General features: G+C 38.9%; 2 protein-coding genes across 5 annotated transcripts in view; one reads left to right on the top strand and one right to left on the bottom strand.

The window, feature by feature from the left end:
* The window catches only part of PDHX (pyruvate dehydrogenase complex component X), a 92,944-nt gene that overhangs the window by 24,621 nt on the left and 43,155 nt on the right, over window positions 1-25,168 (bottom strand). For 2 of the 4 annotated variants that reach the window (XM_050975753.1, XM_050975752.1), the window contains exons 2-3: window positions 23,894-23,969; window positions 2,200-2,283 (exon numbers count right to left, since the gene is read on the bottom strand). In XM_050975753.1, coding sequence (XP_050831710.1) covers window positions 2,200-2,260 — 61 coding nt within the window. In that variant the 5' untranslated portion in view covers window positions 2,261-2,283; window positions 23,894-23,969. Of the gene's footprint in view, window positions 1-2,199; window positions 2,284-7,204; window positions 7,228-8,482; window positions 8,650-23,893; window positions 23,970-25,168 lie in introns of those variants that run through there. The other 2 variants (XM_009102161.4, XM_050975754.1) reach the window with 2 other exon arrangements.
* APIP (APAF1 interacting protein) lies at window positions 8,814-21,832 on the top strand. The gene is made up of 8 exons (XM_009102162.4): window positions 8,814-9,036; window positions 11,265-11,365; window positions 14,181-14,229; window positions 15,582-15,699; window positions 16,729-16,864; window positions 19,417-19,584; window positions 20,117-20,239; window positions 21,389-21,832. The coding sequence occupies exons 1-7, from the start codon at window positions 8,932-8,934 to the stop codon at window positions 20,214-20,216; spliced, it is 777 nt and encodes a 258-aa protein (XP_009100410.3). The 5' UTR covers window positions 8,814-8,931; the 3' UTR covers window positions 20,217-20,239; window positions 21,389-21,832.

Below are 25,168 nucleotides of genomic sequence, written 5' to 3'. Positions count from 1 at the left end.
TGAGAATAACTTTATTACCCACAGGAATCAACATGAAACTGCATTAACAATGAGAAGGAAAAGTAAAGCTATCAATTAAATTCAGCGCCTTCCCTTCTGTAGTAGTTAAATTATCTGTCCATCCTGTGAAACCATGAAATGAAAACATTTGAGACTTACACAAAGAACAGAAAGACTATCAACATAGTATTATACTGACCCCATCTGGTTATACAGGGGGAAAAACATTTTATATGCAAGCAGCGTGCTTCTGTCAACTGCTTAACAGTATTTCTTCTCTTGGACATCAGATTGCCAAACATTCATATTCAGCAATAACAGTGCTTTTACATGGCAAACACTCTAGAGAACTAGGCAGTTAAGAGCATCCCTTACAGAGAGGTGTGTAAACATTAAATCACTTCAATATTTTCTTCAAAATTTATCTTTATACTGTCTTAATATTTATTGTCCCAACTCTTAGAGGAAACAAAAGTATTGATAGGAACTAATTATGGTCATAGATGCGGCCAATAAGACAAAATACTATATTTGGCTTTGGTCTTCTTTCTAAATAGAAAACAGAGCAATAAAAATACTAGCACAGTTTTCTTTCAAAGTCTAAGAATCAATAAAGATTTGGTTTTAATTTAATTAAAATAGCTGTGAAGCTTTTTTTCCTTTTGTATTAGGGTGGAAGGCTAGTGGAAAGACTGGGAAAAACCACTTCATAGCTTTTACATTCTCACACTTTTTATGAGGAAAGAGAATTAATATATGTTGGGAGCAAACCAGAATCTACTTCAACTCCTACCGTGCTCTCTTTGTTTTCTCTTGCAATTTTGAATGCTATAATTACTGTAAAACAGGTTACTGTTGATATTTAAATTTTACAACTATTGACAGCTAACAAATATAAAAAGGACTTTGGATCATTCTTTCCTCTCTGCATCATCCTGGACTTGGTTAACTGAAGCTTCAAGTTTCAAGAACACTGGTGCAAGTTCTTTTATTGACATAAACTTCTGAATTGTTCCCAGCAAATTCTGCAGAAATTCTTACTAAAAGTTTCATGAGCAAAAGGCCAAGAAGCTGTCTTTCAGCCTCCTCTCAAAATGTATTCAAAATGTAGGAAAGCAAAGCTCTCCAGGAGCACACTAATGGAAGCTGTATCAACACTCAAAAGCATAAGCCAAAGGAAAAGGTTTATCTAGGCACAATAGTCAAAACACATTTAGCTATCCAAATTGTGTCTGTCAAAGATAACAAGCTTTGAGATATTTTCTTTTCTCCAGATGTATTCATCTCTTCAGGAAATCTAAAAATGCCTGTGAACAAGATAAATTCCTACTGCTATCCAAATGCCTACAATGCACAATGAACAATCGCTATCTGGAATCCAAAACTACAGTCAAAATTCAGATTTAATATTAAATTGAAGAAGTGACAGGGTAGGCATAAACAGGACAAAGGTCTCCTGACAGAACAGGAACTGCTGATTTTTCTACAGATCATTTTTCATTTACATACAACATACGTTAAGACAAAACTTGACTTTTATCCAGTTGCTCCAAAATATTTTAGCAGAAGCACACAGTTGTCAGAGCACAGAGTTCAGGCTTTTTTTAGATAAGGAGGTTGGTTTTCAGTTTGGGTTCGTTTAGGGAAAAATTTCCCCATTTACTATTAGGGTTATGAAAATAACTTAATTTCTCTCAGTTTTAACTGTAGACTATAATTAAGATATTAGAAAAGATACTCAAAGAATACCAAATCTTTCATGGTCTTCCATAACACAGAATAATGGAAGAGACCCTCCCTAAAGTCAATGGCTCTCAGACTTCCAAAGCCACTGAGCAGCATGACAACACTGGGAATTAAAAACAGCACCCACACACTCAACATGGAAATTTTGAAAAAATATGACCAATGCAACCTTTTGGTAGACAATTAAGCAAAAAAGCATTTCAAGAATGAACAATTTCAGAGCAGATATAGTTCATGATGACAGTATCCACACACCAAATACTTTGCTTCAAAATACTGATCTATACTATAGATCACTATACCGATCTATAACCAGGAAGAATCACCTTACTTTATTTTTTATTTCTCTTATTTTTGTCTCCTTTATTAGGAATTATCCTATTTTTACAGAATAGATTTACATAGCTGAAAAATTATGGAAAATGCGACCACAGAAAATGCTATCTATCTTACCTTCCTTTTTTAACCATTTCACAATGTTTCCTTCTTCCATTGTTGGAGAAAGCGCAGGCATAAGAACTTTAATACCAGGTGTTCCTGCAAAACAAGCATGTGGTTATCTCAACTGAGTACTTTTTCAGTATAATTCTTCACAGTTAACTGCTTAACACAAAAGAAACTAAAAGTGCATGAATCTGAAAGATAATTGAACAAAAGATTCACTATGATGCTCTTTTTTTGAAGCCTACATACAAGCATGCCCACCAAAGAGCTCAAAGGAAAAAAGGCACATTACAAGAGAAATGGAAATTCACAAGCCCTGAATTCCTAGACCTGAAGTTTTGTTGATCATCTCAAAACACATCCTCCTTCTCCTGTCATCCTTCTCCTTCTTGACTCAGGCTGTGGAATTTTTTCCAGATTAAAGCATATTTCTTAAATTAATAAAGCCTTTGTGATCCTAGTATTTCAGATGCTGATGATCCACCTCTTTCACTGATTAAAGTTTGTTAATGTTTATTTATCCCTTTTACTAGAAAACTATATCTACTTTGCAGACATTGCTTGATTTCAAGTTTCAGTCTTGGCTCAGTAAACCCATATGCAGAAGCAGCACTGTGTAACAGCAACTGTGTGCCATGTTAGTGGGATTCTTCTGAGGGCAGAGCTCAGGATACAGCACAGAGCTTGGCTTCACAGCACATTACACCTCTTGACATCTCATCCTCTACACCAAAGAAGACATTAATATGAGAGATACTACCTTTCTGAACTTTTAAATATACTTATGAGCCAGAAAACAAAAAGTGTCTCTCTAGATTAATTTTGTAAAAGCAGCCTTCCAGTACCTGATTTTTGAGGCTCTTTCTTGAACTATTATGTCTGAATTTGCGTTCAGTAACAAAACAGAAACAGACACATAGAAGGTACATTGTATACAATGGCAAGGCTTATTTCAGCTTCATATTCCCTTTTCCCTAACACCCAGCATTAAGGATTGTTATCATTCTATAGGAAACAGCACCACATTTCTCCCAGTTGCTGGACTGGAGTAGTCAGAAACAGCTAAAAAATGAAACTTAGAAATTAATAATTTTTCAGGTTTTTCCTTATTATCTGTTTTTCAGCTCAAAATTCTTCTAGGTTTTTTCTTTGCCCCTTTTTTTTTTCCCCAAAAGCTGTGCTAAGGCAAATGGAAAACAGGGAGGTGATTTGGGACAGCCAGAACATCTTCACCAAGGGCAAGTCCTGCCTGACCAACCTAATGGCTTCATAAGATAGAATGACTACACCAGTGAACAAAGAAGGGCTGTGGATGTCATCTCTCTGGACTTACAGCACTGTTCTCTTTAAATTGATGAAATAAGAATTTGATGGGTAGACTGTTTCATGGGTGAGGAATGGGTTGGATCCACAGGGTAATGGTCATCATCTCAATGCCCCCATGGACACTGGTGACAAATCTGTTAAAGGTACTGGCAAATGAAAAGCTGTGATGTGGCAGGTTGTGGCTCACAGCCCAGAAGGCAAACATAGCCTGGGACACAAAAATCAGCATGGCCAGGAGGTCAAGGACAGTGATTCTGCCCTTTTACTCTGCTCTGGTGAGATCCCACCTGGAAAAATGCATCCAGCTCCTGAATCCTCAGCACAGGAAAGACATAGATGTGTTGGAGGGGGTCCAGAGGACAGCCACAAAAATGATAAGGGAGGGAGCACCTCTTGTATGAAGAAACATCAAGAGAGTCAGGGTTGTTCAGTCTGGAGAAGAGAAGGTTCCAGGGAGACCTTACTGCAGTCTTTCTCTTTTAAGAGAGATGGGGACAGACTTCTTAATTGGGCCAACAGCAATGGAACAAGGAATAGTAGTTTGAATTTTAGACTGGCTGTAAGGAAGATTTTTACAATGACAGATGTAAAACATAGAAACAGGCTGCCCAGAGTGGTGGTGGATGCCCCATCACTCAGAGGTTGGATGGGGTTCTGAGCAACCTCATCTATCTATTTGAAGATGTCGCTGCTCACTGCAAGGGAGATGGACTACATGACCTTTAAAGGTCCCTTCCAATCCAAACCACTCCACAATTTTTTTTTAAAATGTGACATGGAAACATTGTAGCAAACCTCTAATGGCCTAAGCAGCCATCAATGATCCTGACATTTTAAAATGCACCAAGAGCAGAAAGTTAGTTATTCCCTAAAGTCCCCAAGACAGCAACACAATCAGGATCATGGTACCAAAAACACTTGAGTTTTGTAGGAATGAGCTCAGTTGCATGGTTGATGTTCCCAGAAGACTGCATGAGCAAATGCACATTTTTTTCCTCAGTCTTTCTATGGTAGTTTCAGTTTAATATTACTCATGACTGTCACATTTAGAAATGTATCCAGACAATGTTCCTTGTAACACTCACAATTTCCATCTGAATTACCTCCATGCAACTTTTTTAAAAAGTTTCCTGCAACTTCTCATCTAGGACTAATAAACAGAAAAATGAACTATGTTATGGATGTGAATGCTTATCTGCGTTCATTACCCGAACAAAGTTTTGAAGTATTTGAAGTATGACTGACAAATTAAAGTGTGAGCTAACAATTGTCTTATACTATACATATTTGCCCCCCAAAAAAATTTCTCAATAACAGCAAGTAGAAAACATTACACATCATGTGATGCAAAGAAGTGTTCTCAGTTTCATTAGTCTAACTTGACAAGTGTGACTTTGACAATCAAAACATTATTTTGAAGTCATATTCCACAAATATCTAGGTTTATTGAGAACAAGTGGACAGACCTCATTTTTAAAAGTGAAAATAATCCACCTTTTTAAAGAGGAAAAAATAATTTTTAAACAGAGTGGTTCACATTTCTCTTCCATGAAGAGCTACTTAATCCATTTCCCAGAATATGCTTTGTACTTTGGCACAAATACAAAATCTGAGCAACAAATTTGTGCCACTGTAACATTTTCCCTTCAATATTATGAGCAACTACCTGAAAACACACAATCCATTCTGGCCCTTTCACCAAGTTAGAAGAGGAACTCCAGCAGCACCTAGCCATGAAGTGGACAAAAAAATAAAGCTGGATACAAAGTAGAAGATAGGACCTTGTGCACCCATTTAATGCTTCTGTCCAGAGAGGCCCATGCTCAGAGAAGTTCAGTGTTGTTGAAATTAAGAGCCTAATACAGCATGAGATGCACAAGAACACCAGCCACAACAAGAGTATTTCAAAGCTGTTTTAGTTACTTTTGAGTTAATGACCATAAACACACCAAGCTTCAATGTGCCTTCTCAAAGAAAATCAACCTTACAATGGAGAATTACCTTCACCAAATATTATTTGGCTTCATTAAATTAAAAAAGGGGATAGTGAAAACAATCACTGCATTTACATAAGTTAGTTGCACTGTACAGGCAGCCCTTACAAGGACCTTGGGAAGCAAATATGGTTGCTTTGCAACTGTGGGTGAGCAGAAAGTTCTGGCAATTAGCACAGAATCTCAAAGACTAAGCTCATGGGCAAATCAGAATTTAGAACCATAAACAAACAAACCTTCTGAACTCCCAGTCACCACCCACTGATTTTTACTTCTATCAACAGCAACTGTGTTATTACACTTCAATTATGTGAATATAAAAGGAGGAAGACTTAAAAAGAACCCAAACAAACTTCACACAAACAGGAGATTGCTATTTTAAAGACAGCCCTCTGCATATCCAAGAGAATTTGTTCTTGGTGACACATTTTAAATGTCAAGTGAGTCTGGCAACATCTCTGCTGCCTTCCCTCTCCATGAAAGGATTCATTAACCTGTCCCACCAGAAAGATATTTCATAACTTCCTATACACACTCTGCAGTCAGTAGAGAATTGAAAAATGTACTGCAACTTAACACCAATGATAAGATTATGAAACATTAAAAACAAAGAAAAATTGACACACTTTAACATAAAGAGGTCATTCTATTGTTTTCTCTTTTTCCTCTTTCTCTGTGACCAAACAACTAGGAATTCCAATTTGAATTAATTGTTTAAATTATGCAAAACAACTTTTCCTCTACCAGCACCACAAACAAGGACAGAAACATAGAAAGAAACAAAAAATTCATGTGATGTGATAAACTAGATCCACATGAACCGATACTTCAAATAGCATCTTTTTCAGAAACAGAAAAGCAGAGAAATAAAAGTAATGCTAAAGTAAAATTTACTTAAATTTACATTGTCAAACTAGGAACCAAAGGTGAGTTTTATGTCCAATTGAGCTGTATTTTACCAGAGAAGTTATGACTTCTCGTGTTTTATTTTAGAGACAACAATGAAGTTAAGAAAAATGGTATCATCAAATTACACACCACCTTGGAAAGCTGCTAGTAGGCTAGAAGGGCTTAATGAGGAAAGCCTGAATGAGTTAAAGGTGTGATCTATCCACTCTAACACTTTAAAGCTTACTGAAAGGAATTAAAAGATATTAGGCATTTGCATATCCACATTTAGAAATTTAACTCCAGCTATATATTAAGTACTCTCAACACAAAAAACACAATAGATTGTCTGGGAGAACTGTAGACAAAAGTTATTTAAGGAGTTAAGCAATAAGTCCAATTTAGAAGTAGTTTATCATGCATTATATTATATTTGCATACTATTATATGTAGAAATAAGCAAGCTTTTTCTAATAAAATCTGGAAACAAATAACATTTATTTCAAGAAAGGGACAGACTTCCCTGTATCACATACAGCAGGTTTTACAAAGGAAAATATTTTCATACTGCAAAGCAGCAAAGGCAACCAGTGCTGGAAAGAAGGGAATGTTGAGGTCTAAACCACACTGATGAAACTGGCTCTGAACTACTACTGAGTTTTATTACACAAGGTTAATGAAAGCTCACTTTTTTGTAAGTGCACTTGAACCTCAAAGAGTTCAGGTACTTCATGCTCAGTCTCACACCAGGACCACATGACAATGCACCTGATCATTGATTAAATGTTTGACAAGTTGTAACTTACAGAGCAAGTAGGGAAACATCACATTTCATTTCAGGATCCGTAACTCTTCCCACATCTCTTAGAGACAGAGGAAAACATAGAAGGGTAAATGATCTGCCTGATAACTGTGTAAAAACAAACTCCTGAAAAATACATCTTGAAAGAGTGTTGTCATAACCTCACACCTTGACTTCTATGTAGGAAAGGATGCTAGACACGCAATTAATAAATTCTATTTTTCCCTTAAAAAACCAAATAGAATTGCATAAAAGATACATCACACACTCTTCTCCAGTTACTTGAAACATTACCAGGAGAGTAAGATGATAGAAATGTGGTGGAATTATCAAACATGGACCAAACAACCAAACAAACTTGAAACATTACCAGGAGAGTAAGATGACAGAAATGTGGTGGAATTATCAAACATGGACCAAACAACCAAACAAACTTTCTTTTTCAGTGCTTAGCTACACTTCCACTTTAAAAACACATTCCTGCTTTCAATGGTGAGAACTTTTTCCTTATCGACATCAAAGTATTTCCATATTAGAAGGCTCAATTTTATTTTCCTCTGTAGATTTCTCTTTCCTCCTTTTGAGACCTTTAACAATTCTCACACGTCTCTCCGAGTTTTCTCCTACCAGCCCATGCACATCCCGACGTGATTTCAGCACCTCCAGAGCCCAAAGCAAACCCAGCCCCGTGCAGAGCGGCTCACCCAGCTCCCCGGCCCAGGTGTGCCCAGCACCCCGCGGGCCCCGCTCGCCTCTCCACGCCGGGAACCCCCCGGGCCCCACAGCTCCCTGTGCCCTTGCCCAGCTCCCGGAGAGCCTTAGCCCGGGGAAGGATTCGCGCCGGAGCGGCTCCCGGAGGGCTGTGTCCCGGGGCAGGGCAAGGGCTCCGGCTCCTCTCCCCGAGCAGCGGCGGTAACAGCATGGGATGAACGGACCGTAACCCTCGTTCCCGTCTCCCTGCGCAGCTGGAAGGGAGGAGGTACAGCAAGGGTGAAGGAAAGGTCTTTTGGGTTTTGGCAATATACTCAATTAATATCCCCAAATCGAGTCTGCTCTGCCCACGACAGTAATGGAGCAGCGGTGTCTCGTTGTCCTTATCTCAGCACGTGAACCTTCTGCTATATTTTCTCTGCCCTGCCCCTTTGCGGAGCGGAGCTACGGAGGAGCTTCGCTGAGTGCCTGACATCCAGCCGGGGTCAACCCACAGCAACCACTCTCAACCTTCTCTCCGCCGCATGTCCTCGCAGACAAACCCAGAGCAGGGCACCAGCCCGCCACTCACCCAGCAGCTCCCAGGTGCCGTGTAGGTGCCTCCATCCCGCCCGGACGGGCAGGGAGAGCCCCGCGCCCAGCGCCGAGCGCCCGGCCCGCAGCAGCCGCAGCAGCCGCTCCCCGCCGCCGCTCAGCCACAGGGACGCCGCCATCTTCCCCCGCCCCGCGACCGTGCCAGGGCTGCCCTGCTGACTGCCTGAGCAGAAATAACAGGGCACGCCCCCAGCGCCGGGGGGCGGCTTCAGCGAGCCCCCGCGCCCCGCCTGCGGCACCTGCCGTGGGATTGGCCGCCTCGATCGCCCCAGGCGTGGGCAAATGCAGTCGCGCGGCCCGGCCTGGCTGTTCGTCCTCGGGGCGCACCCACATCTTTTCTAGTCCCTGTCGGCTCCCGGCCCGGGGGGAGAGCAGCGGCTTCTCCATCCCGCCCGCCGCGGCTCGGCTCGGTGCCTACGGCCGGGGATGCCCAGCGCTCCGCAGGCGCCCGCGCGGCCGCCCAAAGAAGCCCCCGAGCAAGGACCCCACTCTGGCCGCGCCATGGCGGCCGCCGGCGGGGACGCGGCGCAGGTAACGGGGCCGGGGGGCGGCGGGGCCGCGCCACCGCTCCGAGAGCCCTCCGCGATTGCGGGGGCTGGGCTGCTCTTGAACCTTGTTAACTGGCCAGCAGTTCCCAGCTGCTAATTAGCAGGGAGGCCCTGAGAGTACCGGTGGATGGCACGTTGACTGAGCTGGCACCGTGCCCCGGCGGCCGGCAGGAAATTCAGGCAGGAAGATCCAGGCGGAGCCAGTGTCCGGCTTTCCAGGAGCAATGTTCATAAGCTAAAATACGAGTTCCACCTCAACACGGGGAAGAACTTCTTTACGCTGAGGCTAGCAGAGCGCTGGAATAGGCTGCCCAAGGGAGTCGGGGAGTCTCCCCCTCTGGAAACATTGAAAACACAGCTGGAGGCTTTCCTGTGTCACCTGCTCTGGGTGACCCTGCCTTGGCAGGGGGATTGCGCTGAATTGTCTCCAAGGGTCTCTTCCAACCCTGGCTATTCTGTGCATCTATATAAACGTGTTGTAAAATTTAGTACAATTTCCAGAATGTTGCCTGCTGTCCGTCGGGCATCTACAGGACTCATGGCTCTATGTTAACTGGAGTTGTTTAGGTTTGTTTTGTGATTTTTTTTTTTAATTGGTCTTTGATTGGGGTTTTATGTATTATCACAACCAGAACATGAGCTGGCAGTGCTGTGCTTCATCAGACTTTGAGCATATGGAGGCATTGCCTGGACAAGGCTCAGAACACCTCTCCAGTTTGTGTGACACTGGTGGGGAGACCAGCCCAAGCTTCAAAACCAGCCAGAACTGACAGCAGGGAGATGAGAGGTATCAGCAGCCTAGATAATGTGGCCTACCAGGAAAGTGGGAAAGAATCCAGTTCATTAAAAACAAAACAGTACAAAAACAGAGCAGCAAACTGAGTTTTTGTGATACATAAAACATTGTCACATTGTAGGTGAGAGGGAAAACCATCTCCTGCATGTCATCATTTCATCTTTGGTAAGAGAGAGCAAATCTCACTGTCACTGGAGGTTGTAAAGATGAGGTTAGAGTAGGAGATTCCAAACGTTGTCCAATGTGCCCCTCCAGCAATTCAGGCTGCCATCTCCATTAATTCACCTTCCCACTCTCCACTGCCTCTGCCTCGTGCTCCTGTTCCATGCTGCCTCCCCACCCTTAGTTCTGCAAATCCAACACCACCTGGAAGCACTTCTTTCTAAACACCTCAGCAAAGGTATTGGCACCAAGTAACCGCCTGCCTGCCATTTTTGCTGTGTGCTGCTTTTGCTTTGGTCTCTATTCTGTTGGTGTTGACAAAATACTCCCCCCCAATGTGGATTCTTGCTGCTAAACAAAATATTTTTCTTGGAAATGTTTTTGATGGGCATTAATGACTATGTTAGCAGTAGTGCAGCTAACCATCTGTCATTTTAGAAAAACTTTTAAAGCTTCTAGTTGCTGCAATAAAAAAAGGAATCCTACATAAAAGCACACCATAAAAGCAGCTGTTTTACTGTGCTAATGTAGGTAAAAACCTTACCTCTGACGCCAGAGATACCTTTGGTTAATATATAAATGTGGATATTCATGTAATAAACAATGGAATATGGAAAAAATACAAGATTTTTTTTTCCTTCTAAAGAAATATTAAAATAATGCAATTTTCTTTCTGACTAAACTGCATATAAAGTAGCTTTGTGTAGTAAAAATGTATGAATGTAAAGTTGATAAAATAATTTGCATGTATTTCCTGTGGTATTTTTGAGTGCTGTTTAAAAATGTGTATTGTCTAATAAAGTCTGATCTACTGAAATTTTTAAATCAAGCAAAATAAACCTACAGAAAAACCTGATTTAACAGGAAAACCATTAGTCAAGCTTTTAAAAATTGATAATGTTAGATGCATTTATTTTCCCTTTTTTTGTGCAATTGTCCATAATCCTACTGGTGTCATGTCTATGGGCCACTGCACTCAAATAATTTTTAGATGAGATCTTTCCTGTGAAGGATAGTCAGATATACAGCTTATTTGGGGGTTTTGTTTGTTTCAAGGTGTGATGTCCCTGGCAGAGCATTAAGGGCATTGTGTAAACATGCATTTATTTTGTAATTGAAGTTCATTAGCATAAATTAGACCATTTTGCTGCAGTATGAAAGTACTAATCCTTTAAACTCAGTTTGAGAGCTTGAATTCTTAGGTGTGAGGTGTTCCTGATAGTTTCTCATTGATTTATTTATTTTCTTTTTAGGATGGGTTACATCCAAGGAATCTTATCCCTGAGCTTTGTAGACTTTTTTATGGTTTAGGTTGGGTAACGGGAACTGGTGGAGGAATCAGCTTGAAGCATGGGTAAGTAATGATGAAAGAGAAATAATGTGGTGGTGAGAGAGAAGTGGCTGCGTTTAGTCCTTGGTGAGGGCATTTCAGTTCCATGAGAAATGTTTGCAGCTCAAGAGTGAGCGAGAAGTTAGAGGGGGAAATGAGCAGTATGCCAAAATTACCCTTATAGGAGGAAGGTGAATAGTCTGAATTAATCATTGCAGACCCTTCAATAGGGAGAGACAGCTTCAGAAAGTGACCTTATCCTGTCCCTTTCCTACCTTTTTTAAGGTAGATGAATTGCCTTTAAAGAACAATGTGTTCCCTCTTTTTCATTTCACTGACTATGGAATTTAGAGTGGGTTACATCAGGCACACAGCTTTCAAATGTCTGTGGTTAAATAAGATCAGTCTCACCCTGGATGTATTTTATATTTCCTCTAAGAAGGAAATTACTGTTCCACTGAGGTAATTTCTAAATTATAAAAATACTTTAAAATGTAAAAATACAAATAATTAAAGCACGACAGGAACCAGCAATTTTTGGTCCTTGTCTCGTACGAGGAAGCACCACTTTGTGTTTTAATTTGCCTGTCTCCCACCTTTTCACAATCTCCAATCCTTTTAGTGGGAACAGAGCTCCTCTCAGCGGCCACTGAAAAAAAGATAGGTCCTCATTCTGCAAAGAACCTTGCACAGTGCCTGCAATTCTGTACCCAGTCACAAGGTTGTAACACAATCTTGACAGTATCTGACCTCTCGTTTTTCTGCTATACACTTGCATGCATGCACAAACAACCATTGCTATTCAAAGGTATATATATAAATGCTCATACTTGTGTTCTTTGGACTTTGTGCTTTTCATGTCACCTCCCTGCTTGATTTCGCAAGGAAAGCCACAACAGTAATAATCATGAGATGAACTAAAAGAGGGTAAATTCTGTGAGAAGATCTTTCTAGCGCTAATTTGTTATCAGTACCTAAATGTAGCCTATTTTCTTTGTCATTCCAGTGCAGCTCCTCTTGGTTTTGGCAAGACAAATGGCACTACTGGAGAATGCACTAATATAGTGATATAGTTTTCCTTTGTAGCTCTACAGCTTTTTTACTTGGCATTGTTAAAAAAGGAAAATGTACAGGAACAGTTGAAATTTGATTCAAACATAACAACTGTTTTTACCAGGTAATCTTAATCAGCAGTACTCACTGTGCAGTTCATATCAACTATCAAGGAAAAAAATGCCTATTTGGACTTGGCATAGTTTGTTAAAACTGGATGTAGAATTCTTTGTGAGGTATCTTGTATTTGAAGACTTTATTTTATCATCAGATTTTCTCTTTCTGGTTAAGTTCTAAAAAATAAAAAATCTGTGTCTGTCATAAGTTTGCCACTTGATTTCTTTTCTTGCTCATACAAATGAATCAAGACTAAATTAATGCAATGCCGGCAGTGTTAATTCATGAATGTCAGAAATTACAAATATGATAAAGCCACGTTTTTCTGTGCTTCACAGACATTTTACCACTAGGAATAGCACATCATCTTAAGAGTTTTATTTTTGGAAGAATTTAAATCATGGAATTGTTTAGATTGGTAAAAATCCTTGTTGTCATCGAGTGTCCAACCATAAACCTAGTACTGCCAAGTTCTCCTCTAAACCACATTCCTAAGCACCATGCCTAAAGTTCTTCTGAAAACTTCCCGAGATGGTGAGCCGGCTGCTTTCCTGGGAAGCCTATTCCAATGCTTGGTAACCCTTTCAGTGAAGACATTTTTCTAATATCCAATTTAAACCTCTCCTGATATAAATTGACGTCATTTCCTCTTGCCTGTCATTGGTTACCTGGCAAAAGAGACCAACCTCACCTGACTACAGCCTCCTTTCAGGCAGTTGTAGAGAACAGTGAGGTCACCCCTGATCCTCCTTTTCTCCAGGCTAAACACCCTCAGCTGCTCCTCACAAGACATGTGCTCCAGACCTTTCTCCAGCTCCAATACTCTTGTCCAAAACTACAAAAATCCCATAGTCCATAGGAAATGTGTCTGTAACTTGACTAATTATTCACTAGATGTCTCTGTGCTCCTGAATTTAGTACGTAACTGCTGAAGCCCAATAATGATTGCAATTCAGAGAGAGAATATAGTTGGGGGTTTTGTGCTAAGAAAATAATGCAGTACCATCTTGAAATCATTTTAGTTTCAATCAGTTTTTACAGTTTTTTGTTCATGTAGTCCTTGCAGGAAGTGATGCACGTTTACTTAAATTTCAGTCATTTAATTGCACTGAATTCATGCTGTCTCTTTATCAACACAACTAAACGTGGAACTGCACTAGAAACCTAACCTGCACAGTTAAAAATATATATATTTACAGTGTTGATTGTTGCAGATAATTATTACTGTTTATAGATAGTTTATGGATTTTTATGTTCTGGTTTTGTCCCCTGCCTTGTAACAGATCAGTATCTGTTTGCAATTTCTCCTTTAATTTTTATTCTGAATTCTAGGGATTTGAGTTTGAGTTACTGCAGGGAGAAGCTGTTTTTCTTTGTTGGAAAAATAAGGCTGCACTTCTTACATGTGTTTCAAATTTCTGTCAAGTTGAAAGCAGGGTTTTGTACCCCTGCAAGTTAAAGATTTTATTTACAATTTATTGTACAATTTGATTCTAATTTGAAAACTATCTACTTGTCAGTGTATGGGAAGAACAAGAAAGTTTTTTAATTGTGAGGGTCTAGATTTGCTATTTCCTTTTCAGTGGCTCAAGAGCTCGAATGCCTGTCCAGTGGAACAGTCATTGCTCTACTGTGTTTACTGATTTTTCTCATCTGCTACTTTTCCTAGAGATGAAATCTACATCGCTCCTTCAGGAGTCCAAAAGGAAAGAATACAGGTGTGTTAAACTGTGCTTTTATCTCAGAGCTCATCTTCAGATGGAAGAAAGTGCCTTTGTTTAGAGTTTCATTTTTCCTAATGTGAAGTTACAAACTTGTTATACTATTGACTACATTACTGAAACAACTGCTGATTTCTCCCAGTACTCTCTATCATAGCAAGCCAGTATGTGTTTCAGTGGCCAGTGTAGATCAGTCTTGATGTTCTCCTTGCTTTAAATTAACATAAAGCAGCATGAGAGTGGAGCATTACTCCAGTCCAGCTTTGTTCTTTGTCAGGCTTGGTTGGCTAGACCTGTCTGGCTACAGTTTCAAGTTACCTGTAAATAGACATTAACACCTCATCACTGTTTATTTTCGTTTGAGTGATTGCAAATATTTGTCTTGATATTCTCCATAAATAAATGGGCTCTCCCCATAAAAAGGTGACCTTGTCTCTCTCTCTGCTTTCCAAAAATCCCAGAATGTAAGAGGAGGGGAGAACAGCAAACGATACCTATGTTATGACAGCAGGAACTCCCCCCAAATAGAGTAATACATGGAAAGGATTTGTCATCTCATAAATCTGAGGATAAATACAGTGAGGAGGGAAAGGAATTTCTTCACTGATAAAAGCTTGGGTTCTTAGAGCAGTGTTTGCTGGGGATGTGGAGAAGTAAGGCAGGCAAAGGTATGTAAGATAACCACGATGCTCTGGTCTGTGCTTGCAGTAACAGAGGATTAAGTGCAGCCAGTGAGGAAATCTCCTGTATTTGTATTTTCCTGTAAAATTGTATTTTCCACTGATTTTTAAAATAACATTAAAATTTTATTACTGTCCTGAACAATTATTTGTACTATTATGAATAGCTAATTGATGCAAAGTTGACATTAATGTAAAGCTACTAAAAACAAAGTTTAAAAATAAATAGTACTACAAGTTAAATGTATTATTTTTTGAGTTTAACTTGTGTCAAACTCAAAAACTTGTTGGTTCTTTTAAGTAGGGAAGAAAAAGTACATCTACATTTCTTATTTTGAATCAGTTGCTCCTTTTCCTTTTCATCAGTTGTTATTACTCAGCTACACTATCTCCTTTCTGAGAAGATTGTAGTTTTACAAATATCTGCATGGCAGCAGTCAGAGGAAAAAGAGTACCTAATACTAATTTCCACTACACAATATTAGTTAAGTACTATTAGAAGCTGGAATAAATGTGGAGCATTGCAGCACTTTTACAAAGTTCAAATCACATTCTGTATTAAATACATGGTTTGTATATATTTGTTTCCCTAGAGGGAAAACAAAAGTATTTGAAGTTAAATATCAAACAAAATTATCACAGATCAAAATAATTTCTTCTTTCTTACAGCCAGAAGATATGTTTGTTTGTGACATGAATGAACAGGACATCAGTGGTCCTCCACTGCACAAGAAACTAAAGAAAAGCCAGTGCACACCTCTTTTTATGAATGCCTACACTATGAGAGGTATGTAGCAATGTTTGCAATTCAGCAGTGACTGAAACACTGTATATGTACATCCACAAAATTGCTATTCAGTACCATGTTCTTTATACATAGAAATTACAGTGAAATAAACATTAAAGTATAAAATAAATTGATTTGCAAAGGTATATATACAGTGGGATATAATCCATAGTAACATCCTGTCAGTATCACTTGCAGTTTAATCTTCTCTTGTAGCTATGCCTGTGATCGTGTTTTCAGCACTGATTTTAGTGCAGAGTATTGGTAGGTTGCAGGGGAAGCCCAGGATTACAGCAGTTTTATATCAGTGGTTTTGCCAATTCAGCTCTTACGGTTTGAATCCTGTTGCCTCCATTGGGTGAGATTAACAGCTATAAATTTGGAATAGGTGAAAAAAGTATGAAACTTTTCTTTTGCAGGTAAATAGTAAATAGAGAGCATTTGATGTCATGCAAAATTTACATCTGTTATTTTAGAAAGGATTTAGGGAGTCTCTTCTGGTCTTTCTGCACAAGCAGCTTACATTTGTCCTCAAGAAATAACAACATTGCATCTTTATAAGAAGATTATAATTATTGTCTACCTATCTTCCATCATGACACAATAAGATGATGAACTTTTTTCAGAGAATCAGCAGATAATTGAGGAAAACATAAAAAGAAAGTAAAAGGCTTTAAACTTTCATTTAACAAATAAGTTTGGGAATTCTTTATAACCTCAGAACTCTGATAAAATTAAGAGTGTCTCAGTCATTTTAGTATGGAAAGAAATGTACAAGTAGTGCTTCTGCTTGAATTTGTACAAGCAGTGTCTCTCCTGGAATGTGTCACTAAGACAATCCATAATTATCCCTTTTATGAGTATTTATCTCATACCTTCATTTAAGTTGCTGTATATTTTTTCCTCTCATACAGCAGATCAACATTTGCTAAGATGCCTAATCAAAGGAAATGAATCAAGTATGTGAATAAAATTTTCTTAATAGACACATTTTAAAATTAATTCTAAATTTTCTTTTTCTGCTCCTAGGGGCAGGCGCAGTGATCCATACACATTCCAAGGCTGCTGTTATGGCTACCCTTCTTTACCCAGGGAGTGAGTTCTCTATTACCCATCAGGAGATGATAAAAGGAATCCAGAAGTGTACTTCAGGAGGCTATTACAGGTACTTCTCTACATTTAGGAGAAGAGGTGTGATAATTTGTTTTCAGCAATATCAGTACAAGTCATTTGAGTTATATACTTGAAAGTGTATAATACAAAGTATTAAGAATAAGAAGTAAAAAGACCTCTGGAATGAATGAGTCACCACTGGTTTTCTATAAGATCTGAAGCCTGTGTAAGAGATCTGAGATAAAATCTTGTAATGCCAAGGCTGCTGTGGTCTGTTGAGCTACAGGAAGAAACCCAATAAAGAGCTACATCCTGAGATGTTACCACATCTATGTAACATTCAGCTGAAGCTGGAGCCAGCCAGCACCAGGTTGGATTGGTAGCATTTCCAAACTACATTTGGGTGGACTTCACAAATCACTGCCTGTGCTAGTTTAGGGCATGTTAAGAGAGTAGAGGATTTCAGATTTACTTGACAGAGTTTGAAAGAAAATTCAGAATAAACAGCTCATTAAAGATAATGTTATTACTTTTCAAGGATGAGCTCTGAGGTAAGTGCTGAGTTATTCCAAATTATGTGTGATGGCTTGTTTTGAGGTCTCCACCCACAGAGTGTTGAATTGGGATCTGCAAACATTTATATAACATGTGACAAGGAGATGAGAAATTGAAATGCTAAATTCTTTCCACTTTTTGATGTTAATTTTTGTATCTAACTCTTGCCCTTTGGCAAGGGAGCAAGCCATATGATGTGATTTTCGCCCAGGCATATTTTATTCCATTTTGGTTGACCTGCCAACTTTACTTTCTTGTCACCATTAGCATGTGCATTTTTAATGTGGTAAAATACAAGCCCTTGTACTCAATTGTCTAACAACATTGTTTTTTTAAAAATCCACAAAAAAATTTTATATGCATTTTGAGCTCTCAAGCACTCATAAATGTTAGTCAGGCAACATTGTATTTATTGGGTTCCATACCTCCAAGCTTTCTGTGTCATTCTATTAATTTACCAGAAAAACCCAAGAAAGCAAAGCTCCAGGTTATATGGCTCATAAGCACGTGTTCATTCACACTAGACTGATGCCACTGGCTTGCCTCACACAAGTCTCCCCACTGAATTCAAAAGAAAAGTGGGACTTAGGATTCAAAATACAAAATGGCGCTTTTCAAAAAAGGGATTGCATGTTGTTTCTAGTTACATAAATCTTTTCTGGAAGCTGTCCAGGAAAATGCTACAGATAGAATAATCAGAAGTATATGTTGGCCTGAATTTGACTCCAGTGATCTCACACTCGTTTTACCTTTGATTTCCATAGAAGGAGCATTAGATCAGTAGTAAACAGGTTTGAAAGTCAAACTGTCACAAGGTATTTTACATCCATGTTTGAATAAACATAGGCTGCTTATATTTCAATTTTAAAAAAAGAGATCCCAAGTATTTAGTTCGTTCAGAGTCTTCTTGACATTTTTTAGGTATTAGTTTTTGACAGAAAGCTTATGGTCCTGGCTAGGAATCAGGTATAATATTTATATCAGCTTCCAAGCTCAAGCAGAAAGCAGAACCTAGGAAGCCAATCCATTAACTCATTTGGCCTCATTAGTAACGAGCACTACAAGAGTAATTTTAGTGATCCAGATTTATAAGAGTCAAAGTAGAGCTTCAAATGCCACCTCAGTTTCTTCATTCACTATTTTTATAGCCTTCCTTGAGAAAGTGTCAGCATTGAGAGCCGTAAGAGATGAGACTTTATCTTCTGAATATTTGATTTCAGATACAAGCTGTTTGTGTTGGGTTTTTTTACCATTGCTTTCTTCCCGTGTTTCACAAAAGAAAGTGCTACTAGCATCCACTCGTGAAATATCTATGTGATCTCAATGATAAATCTGAACCTGAACTGGGGACTTATTAAAACTATTTAAACAAGTTTCTGCTAGTGTTAATTAAGGTTCAAACAATGCCAAATATCCCAGTCCTCCTTCAGAAGAAACTCTTAGGCAAGTTCCACTGTGTAACGTGCATCATCTTGTTTTTGGAGCTGGGGTTCTCAGGCTCTCTTAAGATCACATGTAGCCCACCAATGACTCCATCACAGAGGATTTATTTTTCATGTGTTGACTCTACTTTCTATTTATATGCCTTAGCAGGACAATCTTCCAGGGGCTTTTTGGATTACCTAAATGAATTTTTTTCTGCTCTCCAGCAAACAGCTTCATTTCCTTCTATATGATATGATTCTTTTAAATAATTTAATCTGAGGTAAAACTTGAAGATGATGCCAGTACAGGATGAAAAGTTTGAAAAAGTTGTAAAGGGACCCAACTGCAAAGTGATATGGGAATAAACAGCTACACCTAATAGGCTAAAGTGTTGTTTTCTTTTTGTGCCTCAAGTGTAGCTCAGGTATTGCCAGCATAATATGTGTTTGGGAGTGAGAGATGTTCCTGAGAATTCCAATGCTACAGCATGACTCACAAGAGAAGAGAATAAAATCTGCTGCTGAGAATTTAACATCAGTCAGAGGATAATTTCTTTCCTAGGGAAAAGTTTCATACGTCCAAGCACAGGGGTTTTTTAAATACATGAATTTTTTTTTTTAATAGATATGATGATACACTAGTGGTTCCTATTATTGAGAATACACCAGAAGAGAAGGATCTCAAGGAGAGAATGGCACGTGCAATGGAAAAATACCCAGACTCTTGTGCTGTCCTGGTCAGACGTCACGGTGTTTATGTATGGGGAGAGACATGGGAAAAAGCCAAAACCATGTGAGTACAGTGCAGGAATATGCTGTCTCTTGCCTCAAGATCTTAATGAACTTTATGCTATGTAGATTTCCAGCCCATGGACAATTATTCAGAATATTAAGGCCTCACTGCATGTATAGGGAGTTTTTGGGAATGGATTCATCCATGATTCCATTGCTTGGTTTTCTTTTCATATCAGTGCTGGCTGATACGGTTGCCAACATTTTCCTTTCAGACAAGTCAACAAATCCCTCCTCATATAAAACATGCAGGCATTCTCTGCTTTTATATGACACCTGCCAATACTGTTTGTAGCCCTCCCTAGTCCCATTTTTGGAATTTACCTCATCTGCTGATGGAAATGCAGCAAATCAATTTTATGTAGGAAAATGGCACTTTCCATTCCTCAGCATTGGAAATAAACAATAATAGAGCTGTCCAGTCAGACTGTCACATTGTTGATAAAATCTTAAGGAAGGAAAATACTAATTTTCATAAAACATGATAAGGCTTGAGCTTTACTTACCTTGCATTTTTTCCCTATTTATTTTAGGTGTGAATGTTATGACTACTTGTTTGATATCGCAGTGCAGATGAAGCAGCACGGGCTAGATCCTTCAAAACATCCAGCAGGAGAAAATGGGATCTTGTAAATGTCAACAACATATATACTCAGGTGTGAATTTATCTGTAAGGATGATCTGTTTGGAGGGAGAGACTATAGATGACGCCATCACGTCAGTCTGCTTTCCCACTCAGCAAACTTCAGTATTGCTCATCTTCCCCCCCACACCCTGCTCCATTACCACTGCAGTTGTGCCTATGCCTGAAATAGTGCTCCTTTTCCACACAATGCAGCAATATATATATATATATATATTAATAGCTAGATATGTCCAGTGGATGTTTAGTGCCAATGTACAGCATGGAGCGTGATTTAAAACAAAATAATATCAAGCATTTCCAGAAAAGCCATTGGACTAAAAAGGCCAGAGCCTAGTGAGCTGATGTGGACAGAGATGTCTGAACACTCACATTTTTTCTTCTTGCAGGAACAGGTTTGATTTCAAACCATCTCAGTGATATTACTTATGTGGTGCGTTGGTTGGGGGTTTTAGGGGGTTTGGTTTTTTTCCTTCAGTGTGGCTGGTTTGTGTTTCACTGATTACCGTTACCTGTTTACTTCATGAAGGAAATCACATTGATTTTCTGTTTTCCAGTGTAGCAATGATCAGTTTTTAAAGTTTTCATAAGAAATTTTTGAAGTTGAAGCCTATAGATAACATGAGCAGGGTGTACTTTACATGAAGGATACCTGAAACAATGCTCACATATGTACAGCATGGTATGGCAAAATGCAGTGGTAGCATAACATTTCAGAGTTGGAAAATACAAATTTAAAGATACCAGTACTGAGATTATAAAGGAATTTGTTGACCAAAGCAGTGGTGTAAATAAACAGGATAGGCTAATAACAAGTACTTGCTCAGGCAACATGAGCCCAGAACAGACAGGAACTTGGCTCCTTAGGGTGGGCCTTTCTGCCCACCCTGGAGGAGGAAGCAGTGGGGCAGGAGGTGTGCTGTCAGTGAGCCTCTGCCTTAGCAGGTGTTCAGGGTGCTGCTGCTGCCTGCAGTGATGGAGACACGCTGGCTGCCACACCTGCACAAAGCTACCTCATGGCCCACAAGGGCCATTCTGAAATTACTCCTCAGCCCCTGCAATTGAATAAGTTGGGCTACTGTAGTGGCATCAATATTCCTTTGCCTATTTATTGTGACAAGTTTTAAAATGTTTTTGCTTTTACTTTGTTTCTTCTGTACAGGTTTCTTACATGACGATGGGAGTTCCAGCTTTCACCCCACACCGTTGAAGCCAGAAGGGGGTGCTGATCCTCAGCTGATTGACAAATGTCAGCAGGAACTTCTAACTATTAAACACAGCCAAGACTTAAAGGAGAGTTAAAAAATCCCAACTACTGAACAATCATTGGAGTTTCCAAGCCCTGCCAAATGCCACAGTAGTAGGAATAAAAATGCAGATGCAAAAATACTTTGAAAAACTTTGGAGAACTAATGCCACATTTTAGTTTCGTGCCTTAAAAATTCATATTTCAACAACCTGCACTTGTTGATCCTGCCCTAATGCTACATCATTTCACTTGAAATAAGTCTGCTTTTCTGAAAGCTATTGTAGCTTTTATTCTTCTGGAAAAAAGTGAGGACAACCCCTTAATTAGAAGTTAATAAAGTTTAAAGCATTGTTTGAACTGTTGATTCCTTCATACCATGCTCGTGTTTATGTTTTGGGTTTTTTTTCTTTTTTTAAATTAAGCCTGTAGCATATGTATTTTTAAATTCTTTTAATTGTCATTATAATGAGAAGGAAATTTTATAGCAGGTATTTTGCAGTTTTTACTGAGAGACTGCTCTGGGTCTTACCTTTTTTAATTCCTTCACTTTGAATAACACCTTTTTATGACCTCTGCTTAGCCCCCTCCACCTCCAAGGTAGATTTAATCAAACTGCTCATTAAAACAGTCTCACATAATTATGACAGTGTCTTCTTTTAAAATCTTCTGGAATGGCCCCCTGGTGGCATCAGTGTAAGCCTCGATTGACCAATTTTCTAGTTGAGTGTTGAGACCTCAGTCCCGAGGGTGAGCTGAGACAGGCTAAGTGCCAGCTGACCCTGGTTTCTGCTAGGGGTCATGCATTCCCACCACTTCCCCTTCCATCATCTCTGGCACTTTTTTGGAGCTTCCATGAGGTGAATTAACTCTTCAGCCTAAAATAAAACTACTGTGGGAGTGGGGGAAAAATTGTTTCAATTATTTCCTACTAAGCCACTGATAAAAACACTGAACCAAGTCAAAGGTGGGTCCAAAGAGAACCTAGAGCCAGGGCAAGAGGAAATGGCTGATGCCAGAGATGGCAGACACCACTTCCCCCTTTTCCTGGGGATGACAGTTGAGGTCAGTGTTTTGTGTACCTTAGGCATGTTTGCCCTTCCCTCTTGTACCTCTGTAGCTGCAGTGTGCAACATTTAACCTTGGGGGACCTTGGTTATTGTGAAATAATGATTATCACTGAGTAACTACAGGTTGTTGGCTATATCTTTATTGATATGTTTTTTCGTTATTAGACACTTGTTTGTCAGTGGCAAATAGTTTGCAGTGATTCCACATCTTCTAGTGTATGTGGATTGCAGTAAGAACTTGTGTGAAAATGCTGTTTTTTAGACCAGAGGGTGACTTTGGACAGGCTGCTTCACTTAAACATAAAATATCTCTGAAGTGTGTTCAAGACTTGAGAGGTGCAACTGATCTTAAAGGAAAGCAGAAAGTAATTCTCTTAGCTTTTCTTCCCTGTGGATGTACTAATAAAACTTCTTCACGTGACAATCCAATTAGTCTTGAAATCTAGCTGCCATCTATTCATTGTGGCCTTTAATTATTTATTTAACTGTCTGATTTTTGCAAAAAATACCTTTGTGTGATATTCTTGTAATGATTTTGGAATAGGTGATAATTGTATCGTTCCATGATACTGATGTTTTATAAGGATGAAGAACATTTTACATTTGATGGTTTTTTGTTTTGCATATGTAAAGACAAACCATAAAAGAACACTCACAAGGAAAGGTATTTTTTGCCAAATATATTCCTCTGGGGTTGTGTTAGTTACAATATTCACTTTCTCATGCAGCTGCAATTTGCTCTGTAGCCTTTCTAAAATCTGTAAATCATTTCTACAGTAGTAGTTAAGTTCTTTCATACAGGATTCCTAGATACTCAGATTCCCATTCAATTATTTGGAAGTTAGTTAAAAGCACCCTTCTCATATCTTCTCATATGAATCCTCATCAAAGAAATTAATGCCTTCACAATTCTGGTGGCTGCATAACCTTGTGAAATGATTACTGTTTCCTGAAGTGCTCAGAAAGCTCGGGCAGTTCAGCTCGATTATGTAGAACAAAAATAGGAAAATGTCTCATACGATTCAAAGCTTCTTGACTCACATAATTTTTAAGTCTATCTCTTTTCCTGATGTGAATAGTAGACTTATAAGCCAGCTAGGTATTTTTCTATGTTTGCAGCAAAGACTTGATCTCCACCAAAGCTGATTATCTAGGTTTAGTATCACCAGATAGGCTCATGGCAGAATGACATAATTCCCATTTAAATGGCTCATCCAAAAAGCTAAGTAAGTTCCAACATTTCTCAATAAAAGTAACTTCCTAGCAAACATCCTGCTTGCTTTCCAAGAAGGAAATAAAACTGCAGAATACAGGATCTTGAAATGTTAAAGAGATAGAACTCTTAACTTACTGTAAGCAGTTACGATGCCAATATACGTTCTGTTGTAAGTGCTGTAATGCCTGAACAATTGGCATCCTCTTCAACTCTGAAATTTTAATTAAAAAATTAACATTAATAAAGCCCACTGACTAGTGGAACATTACAAATAAACCAATAGCCTTCCTCTAAATTGTTTTTTTTGCCACACATTTTGGCAAACAGGTTTGTAACAGTTTTTTGCTATTTTACAAAAGATGGCAAATGGGAAAAAAGATCCCTGGAACACTCTAAATGAATTGCTCTCATTCTGAGTGGAAGAAAATACACAGTTAGATATTAATCCTTCCTGAATTCAAAATAATTTAAAAACCTCTGAAAATGTTTCATTTTTCAAGCCACTTTGTATTTGTATTTAAGATTTGTTCTAAGGGGAGGTGAACCCTTGCAGGCTTTGGTTTTGTTTAGTTTTCCTACCTGTTAGTGAAATAGAAAGTTGTGCCTTACAGAGCCAGGTTGTGTCCAAGGACAGCCCTCTGAGCTGAGACAGACTTTGGTAACAGTGTGTAGAGGAGCCCGTGTTTGCACTTTGCTACCAACTACTCTAAGCCTTCATGGATCTGGACATTTGCTCAAATTTCAAGTAGACTTAATGTTAAAGGCTTAATATTACTCCAGAAGAATGCTAACTGACCTGATTTTTAAGAGTGAATTTCTAAGTCCCTGAGTCTGAAAAAGAGCTCTCAGGCATTTATCCTGGTACTGCTCAAGGTTTTGCTTCATATAATGGATGGTAAATAAAATCTGGCTGTTGGTTGACTTGATTAGCACAGGCCTGTATTTCTGCTAAATATGAATGCCAGAGTTTTAGCATGTACTGAATGGACTATTGCAAAATTATTTTGGAGTTAAAACCTCTAGTGGAACAACATCCATTGCCTATTTCTTAGGATTTTATTCTATTGAAATCAAAAGCAATTCCAAATATTAAATTTTTTAATTTTTCCTATAGAGTTCACAGTTAATCTAGCATCTGTTAGTTTTTGCTAGAGCAGTCAAAGAAAACCAGTGACTGCCTAATGCTCAGTACAAAAAATAGATTGAACGTGTTTATTTGGATGGGCAATTGTGGAAATTCATATATTCTGAGTAGCATTGACAAACACTCTCTGTACTTATATATGTCTGTTGGGTTTTTTAACTCTAAGAGACTGTGCTGTTGGACTTGCAAGTTTCTCCCATCTATGACAGATAAAATTACAGGTTAATCTCCAGAAACCAGATCAACAGGAATTTATTTAAGTAGTT

Source organism: Serinus canaria, chromosome 5 (genome assembly GCF_022539315.1).
Source record: "Serinus canaria isolate serCan28SL12 chromosome 5, serCan2020, whole genome shotgun sequence".
Taxonomy (NCBI): Eukaryota; Metazoa; Chordata; class Aves; order Passeriformes; family Fringillidae; genus Serinus; species Serinus canaria.
The sequence above is the reverse complement of the archived record's forward strand: the minus strand, read 5'-3'. Positions and strand labels throughout refer to the sequence as shown.